The sequence below is a fragment of the Cynocephalus volans genome, chromosome 7 (genome assembly GCF_027409185.1).
Source record: "Cynocephalus volans isolate mCynVol1 chromosome 7, mCynVol1.pri, whole genome shotgun sequence".
NCBI classification, from domain to species: Eukaryota; Metazoa; Chordata; class Mammalia; order Dermoptera; family Cynocephalidae; genus Cynocephalus; species Cynocephalus volans.
The window spans coordinates 80,885,290-80,893,910 of NC_084466.1; the positions used below are offsets into that span (position 1 = coordinate 80,885,290).

At 45.9% G+C, this 8,621-nt stretch overlaps 1 protein-coding gene across 3 annotated transcripts in view; it reads right to left on the minus strand.

Annotated features, from left to right (window-relative positions):
- MTUS2 (microtubule associated scaffold protein 2) overlaps positions 1-7,611 on the minus strand; it is a 404,860-nt gene extending 397,249 nt beyond the window's left edge. For all 3 annotated transcript variants that reach the window (XM_063103095.1, XM_063103094.1, XM_063103093.1), the window contains exon 1: positions 5,407-7,611. In XM_063103095.1, the coding sequence (XP_062959165.1) occupies positions 5,407-7,611 (2,205 nt within the window). The remainder of the gene's footprint in view (positions 1-5,406) is intronic.
- Between the last annotated feature and the right edge of the window lie 1,010 nt (positions 7,612-8,621).

Below are 8,621 nucleotides of genomic sequence, written 5' to 3' on the forward strand. Positions count from 1 at the left end.
AGACACTGATTTACCTCCTCTGCTTGTCTCCCTAATAAGGTGGTGACCCCAAGAACGTTTGAGCAAGCTGCACTAGAATGGAAGTTCTAGGGCAGAGTCTTGCTAACTTCTGAATTCACAGCACTTAGAACAATGTCCAACACATAGCTGAAGTCAATATGTTTATTAAAGAAAGGAATCACGCTTCCATTCTTGCCTAAATTTAACAACACAACATTACTGTTACTTTCTCATATAGTTAACAGTCTGGACTAGAATACAACTTGTGCGTACCTTTTATATATGCAATTCTGTACTCACAATGTCTGTTCATATTTATCAGTGTTTCTTCATATTAAATATGAAAAAAGAGACAGAACTAAATAGTCTCTTTCCTTTAAAAATTTTTTAAAAACAGTACTAGGGGCAACGTATAAAAAGATATATCTGTTAATTAACTCTGCTCAAAATCACAATACATTTCATGTGTCAAACATATCTATTCAGGAATCACAAGCATTTAACAGTATTCTTTAATAGGACTATAAAGCTTTGATCCAAACTGTTGAAGAGATAAAGCCTTAATATAATACCCTTTTAATGTTGAAATAGATACAAAGTTCTCTTGAAGACTGACATTACTGAAACAAAAGATTAGGCCTTTAAAGTTTTATCATAATCACATTGTAAAATATGCATGATTGTTATAGTAGATAGACTATATTCTGGCTGTGGCAAATTATACTCCTGTGAAAGAACATTCTACATCTGTGCTCTAATAAAATTTTTACCATTCTCCACCTACTCTCTTACTATCAATCTCTGCCTTTTCTTTTATAATCCCATATCCTCTATGTTTTTATCTTAGTTTCTAAATTTGGGGTATCATTACTCATGGCTTTGACCAGGTTCTCTCATGAAGAAATTAATACCATTTCCAAATACATCTGTCAGGTTTTTAGGACTGTGATATGCTAACCTCGGTAATCACTCAGTTCTGTGGAACTGGATAGTTTTCAGGAGTTGAAACCCACCCACTCAACAATGACACTAACCATTTCAGTAACTTCAATGCCTGTCACTTTGTTGAATAATTTGTTTCTGGTAAGATAACAAATTCTTTGTGAAAAGTATGCCTCAAATGTTTAGACTATGCATTTTTAATTAAATGAGGAAATCTACAAAAAGCTCCACACTCTTTTCCTTCATCTTTGCTGACAGAACACCACAGGGAACACTGCACAGTCATAAAGAGAGGGATCAATCCCAAATGCTGCTGGTTTTCCTCCTCCTTATCTAATGGAGGGTTTTAAAGAAATAACTTTGAAAGCATACAAAAGAATCTTTTGATTTCAAACAAACTCCTAAAATCAAGGTAACAGACAAAAAATTCTTACTTCACTGTCCCTCTTCCTCTTTGCCTTGTCCTGTTTTCAGTGGGATCTTGTGCTGGGGGGACACAGGATAAACGTGGAGGCTTTGCTGAGAAGCCACCCAGGAGAGCTGCAGGGAGGCGGGTGCCTGGCATGGTTGATCTTGTGTGTCAACTTGACTGGGCCACAGTCCCCAGATATTTGGTCAACATTATTCTAGGCGTTGCCGTGAAGGTATTTTTTAGATGAGATTGATATTTAAATCGGTAAACCTTGATTAGATTATCCTTCACAGTGTAGGTGGGCCTTGTGCAATCAATGGAAGTCCTTAATGAAAACAGACTGACTTCGCCTGAAGAAGAGGAAATGGGGACTCACGCTGCACACAGCCTCCCTGCATCTCCAGGCTGCTAGCCTACCCTCAGATTTTGGACTTGCCAGCCTCCACAATCACATGAGCCATTCCTTAAAATGAGTCCATCTGAGAGAGAGAGAGAGAGAGAGAGAGAGAGAGAGTGTGTGTGTGTGTGTGTATGTGTGTGTGTGTGTGTGTGTGTGTGTGTGTGTGTACAGATCTCTCTCTCTCTCTCTCTCACACACACACACACACACACACACACACACACACACACACACACACACACACACACACACACCTGTCTCCTATTGGTTCAGTTTCTCTGGGGAACCCTGCCTCATGCAGCTCCCTTCAAAGATGAGGAGGTCCCAGGGAGTGAGGAGGAAGACCAGCCCTGAACCACACAACTGTACACTGCAAACATGTTACCTCTCCCGTCCTCTCACCTCTGCTCCCTTCTTCACCTCCTCCCTTCACCAAAATGTAAAAGGGTTCCCAAGCTGTCAGTAGGAGAGAGTGTCCCTGAGACCTCGGGAGAGCCAAAAGCAGAGAGAAGTCCAAACAAGTTACCATATTCTACCACCCTGCATGACTATCCCAGATGATATTTGAAGCCACTTCTGGGAGCTTTAAATGTCTATGTTGTTCCTGACAACTGAGAAGAGACTCCCTCTTTCACAAGAGCACTTACTCTTGATTTCTCCATTTCTACCATGCTACCTAATCCGCAGGGATCTGTCAATAGTGGCAGAAGAGTCTGAAGCTGGTTTGGACTTTTATTTTTAAGACTCTCCCATTTTATTAAAAAATATATGGCTTCTATAACTAAAAAGTATTTCTGTTGGTCAGAAATGTGTTCTTTTTCCTGGACACCGGCTAAAGCTACCTGCGGTGAGTTCAGGCACACTGGCAGAGGAGGGTGGCTTTCCTGTCCCCCTGCACTGAGCAAGCCCAAACACAGGAGGGGAACTCACTGGTTACATCAAGTCGCAGCTGTAGAAGGAAAGGGCCAAGGGCCAGGTGTTCCACACTCTTGATGAAAGAATGTTACCACGAACATTACCCTGGCACAATCACTGGGGCTGCCTGCTCTATCTTGCAGCCTGAAGAAAGGGACTGGGCCTCAGATGCTCTGATTATGGCAGAAAACGGTCCCCAGACAGTGGCTGGCATGAGGCTGAGATGCTCTCTCCACACCAATGGGGTCTTTCCAAACCCCTCAGAATTACTAAAGCCACCCAAAATCCTTACGATCCCATTTCCTTGAGCCTTGAGGTGGCCTCTAGAGGATAAAGGAGAGAAAATCGTTTGGGGAAAAATATGCATGTAATTAAAAAAGTATTCCTGCTAGGAGCAGAAGCAACACAGAAAAGGAATATACAGAAGAAAACTAAAGGAGTTCACAGAGAAAGCACTGCAGACAATAACAGGATTTTTGCCTGCATCTCCAAATCAACTTTCCCTCATGTGCGTATTTTTGCAAAGGAGAATCTAGAGTCTCTCTGCAGAATTTCTGCAGTGATACTTTGAAAGAAGAAGGTTCATGCACTTATTTAACCAGGTTTGGTATCTGGGTCGGCTCGCAGAGGCCTCTCGGAAAGCATCCCCGCCTCAGAGAAGAGCCCAGCATCACATCCTGACCCTGAGCCTCAGGGGCCCAGGTGGATGAGTGTTTAGAAATTTGGGAATGACTTTCCTTAACCAAACTCAGACACTGATTTGTAAAACCAGAATGGCAATTCCTCCACTTTTAGTGAGATACCACTGCCTAGGGCCACACTTGAGTGTCCCCTGGCCAGAACGTGCTCTCACTGCACGCTGCCACGTGAGAAGCCCACTTACAAGCAGTCCTGCACAGCGAGACCAAGCTCTGCCAACGAGACTGGACCCTGGAGTTCTCCAGTCAGCACCTGCTCTCTAGACACGTGAGGTGGGAAGCCAGTTACAGTCACACAGCTGCTGACAGGCCCAGAATCAGAACAGAGGGAGCCAGCTCAGGACAGTGTGACTCAGTTGCTAAGGGCCTTCTCAGGGCAGCACACGCGGTCAGCTTGTTGAGGAACCTAGTCAGTGATTGCCTTGGTCCATCTGCTGAGAATGGACTCGGCTTCTCCTCTGTGCTAAATCTGACAACCTCTGCTTTACTCAATACATTCTTTAAATATGTCAATACATTCAATCAAGCTAGAATCCAGCTTTGACCTCATTCTACCTCTAGCCTTGTTTGGTATCCAACATACATGGGCTTCATAATTCAGCTCCAATTCAACATTTTTTGAGCACGTATTTATGCCAAGCACCATTCTAAACTCTGGGAATACAGCACGGAAGAAAAAATTGAAAAAAATCCCCACTCTCGGGGAGTTTACATTTGAGTCAGTGTAGGAAAAACAAAAAAGTACACATGTCAGGTGGAGGTAAGTGCTAAGAAGAAAGAAACCAGAGAAAGTGCACTCAGAGGGGAGGTGAGTGTCCTCTCCAATGAGATGACATTTCAGTACAGACCTAAAGGAAGTGAGGGAGAGAGCCACTTGGATAACTGGGAGAAGAACATTCCAAGAAGAGGGCAGTGCAGAGGTCCTGAGGCAGCAGAGGGAGACAGGGAGAGTGGACGGAGAGGAAGGTGAGTAGGTAACGGAGCCACACTGAGCACATCCTCAAGACTGAGCCACCCCACAGATTCCAATCTGCTTTCCAAGTGACCTGGGCAGCCCTCGAGGGTGACAGGGAAAGGATGCTCTGATCCAGCTTTCCTTTTAGCTGATCACCCTGGGGAGGGCTGGCTCACAGAGACCTCTCAGGAAGCGTCCCCACCTCAGAGAAGAGCCCAGCATCACATCCTGACCCTGAGCCTGACATATATACTTTTTTGTTTACATCCTGACCCTGGCCACCATGAAGAGATGGCTTCAGGAGACAAATCTGAGTTCCAAGGTCTTAGAGAATGACTCACTATAGCACCCAGGTACTGAAAGGGGCAGCCCAGTGTGGTCTGACTGCACAGGCCTGTTTTATGGCCTCAGGTGAGTGGCTTAAAGCTGTCCAAGCCTGTTTCTTCACCCACACTATGACAAAAACTGCAGCGCCAACCTTCAGAGAATCACTATAAGGATTAGCAAAGACTGAAAACAACTATATATTATGTTACGTGGGTCCAGTGCACAGTAGGCACTCAACTAAATGTTTGCTGTAATTATTTTTACTAATCAAAAAGCTCATGCCTAACATTATTTTCTCCTCCCTCACTGTGTTCTTCACGTTTATGAGTATGAGATCTCCCAAAAAGGAAATACTCCCCATCAGAGGATAAGTCAAATCAATTTGAAGAATATATTTACTTTGGATTCTTTCTTCCTTCCACCTGCCTTGTAGAAGAATTACACTCACTTAGTTAAACATGGAAGCCAATTTAAATGTATACTTATCTAATTTCTCATGTATTATACTTTGTGAAATTTAAACGGGTATCCTTAGATGTGGGGTCCAGCTCCTCATGACCAACAAACTCTTCTAGTCAAAAATGTTCATTTCTTTAGACAATCTCCTCTGGTCAAAACATCCATTTCTGCACAAGTGTATCCATGAAAATCTACAATATGCTTAGAGAGGATATTTTGCTTTCACGATTCTTTGAAAATATATAACAAACTTTACAACATTCACCTTATAGATCATATCACAATGATATCCTCTTACCTCCTGCAAAAACTTTTCACTCATTTGACTGAAATGATGTCCTGGGGGCTTAATCCCAGACACCATCAATCCAGAACTGAAGACCCTTGGCTTCTGCAAGTCCGGCTTGAATTTCTCATAGAGGCTGGTAGATGGCTTAAGGTCACCTCCAGCTGCCACCTTCTCCTCTTGGGGAAGAGGCATGTTGCACGTGGGCGGGGCATACGGAGGCCCCATAGGAACCAGCGAGGTGTCCACCTGGCCCAGGGCCTGGGGATTCCTCCTGATGTAGGTGATGATCTTGGGCCTCGCGTGCTTGGGCTTGGGCATGATGATGGGCTTGGTTTCTACTCTCTCTTCTGTTTTTTCAGTCTGACGGTTCTCCATTCCTTCCTGTGAGGAAGCTGTGTCCTTGGAATGTATGAAGACAGGCTTGGGGATCCCACTGGGGCAGATGTTCTTGTCAGGCACTTTCGGGGATGTGTTCAACAACCACACACTGTCGGTGGGGGGTGGGGCCGCTGAGGGTGACCCCACATCCACACTGGACACGCCAAGGTCCTGAAAACTGCTACTGGGTGCTGGAGGCTGGTGGGTGATGTTCACAGTCGTCTCTGCATGGAGGGGTGCTGGAGTATTGAGAACTGAATCTGCTTTCACTGGGACGCTCTCAGTCTTAGCTGTATTTTCTAGAAGGTTCCTACTTTCAGCAACAGTTGTGATCTCTTTGCTTTCCCTTGTTTCTGAGCTGCTGCTTTGAGGGTCTGGGGGCTCAGAGTCCTCAGTTTTGTTCTCTCCAGCAGAAGGATCTGACACCAAAGCACTGTCCTTGTTCCCACTGCCCAGCTGCCACCTCTGCTCATGTACCTCTGAGGACTTGCTGTCAGCTAGATCATTAGGAAGGAAAGCCACATGACCGTCACCTGGCGAAAACTTGCTGGATGTCATTTCACCCAACTTCCTACCTGCACTTGGTAAAATTGTGCCAGGGGGTTGATTATCAGCCACACCCAGGGAAGCAGGGCCCTGGCTGGGGGTGGTCTGCAGAGGGTCCTGGCCCCCTCGCTGGACTCCTCTCTTCTCCTCCTCGTGGCTGTCTCCCCCCACCCCAGGACGGTGGAGGCTGCTGTGCAGGAGGCCGCCCACTGCAGCAGTGGCTTCTCGCCGTGCTTCCCCACATGGCTCCTTCCTGTCTAGGGGTGACATAGTCTCTTCCTGGTTACATCCCAGACACCCTGCCTGGGTCCACTTTAACTCCTGCACAGCCCTGGGATGAGCGTGTTTCAGCTCCAGCTGGGGCTCTCCATTTCCCTGACCTAACTGTGCTCCTGGCATACTCAGGACATCCTTCGACACCAAAGCTGCATTCAGAGCCGGCTCTGGATGGGAAGATCGTGATGTGCTCTCACTGCAAGCATTCGGGATATGTCCCCCCTGTACCTGGGTCTCTGAGGGGGTGCCCTCCTTGGTTTCTGAGGTAGATGGTTTAGGATGACATGAACTCCTTCCCTCTAAGGTATCGTCAGCTGGAGGAAGAGCTGCCCCTGGAGGATGGTCTGTTGGTGGCTTCTGCGGCCCCTCCGCGTCCCCAGGCCCACGACGCTGCACTTCAGGGGCATCTAGCGGCACCGGCGGCGGCTGATGTGGAGTCAGGCTCCCAGCAGTGATGATGGCGGAGCTGCTGGCTCTTTCCAGAGAATGCCTCCTCAGCGTCTCACCGTCGAGGGTCTTCACAAGTTTCTCCTTGGGAACATGCCAGGGATTGTCACCCTCCCTCTGAGCTGAAACCTCTGGACTGGCCTCGCCCATCACATTCCTCCAACCCAACAGACTGCTGGCTCCCTGAATGCTCCGGGGGGTCTGCAGGCCGTGTGCCCCTCTCTCCACTGTGTGCTCCTCAGTCAGCTCCCTGTGCACAGCCGAAGGAAGCTTAAGATCTTTCGGGCTGCTGGTGCCAGCCAGAGAGCCTTTCCCAAAGCCCTGAAGCGGGTGAAATTCCTTCTGGAAATGGGCACGGTTTTCTGGCTCGCTGGAATTTGCATTTCCAGTCTCACCCACCGGGTCACGCGTCTTGGACTCCCCGTGAGGGGAGGTGGCCTCCAGCATGATCTGATTGGCATTTTTATCTCCCAAACTCAGGATACTGTCGTTATCATTTGTCACTCCATTTCTATTGTCCTGCAATGGAGTGTAACATGTTTTCTTCGGAGCCACTGGGACGCTCATTGTCACCCTTCAGCGGGTGCTGCTGGCCACACAGTCCTATGTAGTGGGCAGGGGCTTCCTTCAAGCTGTGGTCTGATTAATAGGAAAATCTCAGGCTACTTTATCCTCCCCTGACAATGTCACATTGCGACACTGCTTTAATCATTTTCAGAACATGTTTAAAACTGAGCATTGTCTTGACATACAGCAGGGTGGCTTGTCTGTTAGGTTCCTGCTGAGTGAGAGCCAATTAGTCCATGAAACCTAGAGAGAAATAAAAACACGTTCACATCAGACTGACAGACAGAGATTCTCAAGAGAAGCATGCATGGCACACACACACATTTACTCATCGCTCCCCTACTATTACTGCTTTCCCTCAGTACTTGTCTCAAAAACCTTTCAGAGAGGGGCTCCTACTGGTCAAATATGGAAAAATTGAAATATCTAAATGATGAATGTTAGAAATGGATTATAAATGCATATTAAATCTTAAATTTAAATTTTAAACATCCTCAAGTCCACACTGATACTGATTAAGAAGAATGAAGGAGAAGGGAAGGCTCTTCTTCACAGGAGAATACCAACTCATGTAAAAAATGACAGAATTCAAACAATCAGTATTTTGTAATCCCTGGAGTAATAATTATCTTGGGGAAGGGACACCATAGATGGTAAAAACATTGGGTAAAAGATTGTTTGGGAATAAGGTATTCAAAGAATCTTAAAGTATCATCCCCCAGATTACGTTATTTCTTACGAAAGGAAAATTTTATCTTTACAATGGAGAAATCTGGTGGACACCACCTTAACCAAGTGATCAAACTTAATGTCACCAATAATGGAAACTGACATCACGTACTCCTGAAGTTAGGTGGCTCGCAGTGCTTCACGTCACCTGTGGAGTAATCTTGCCATAAATGTTCAACCGGAATTTAATCAGACAGATTTAAATTGAGGGATGTTTCACAAAATAACTGACCTAATTGGCCCCAAAATGCCAATGCATCTTGGATTTTTTTTTTTTTAAC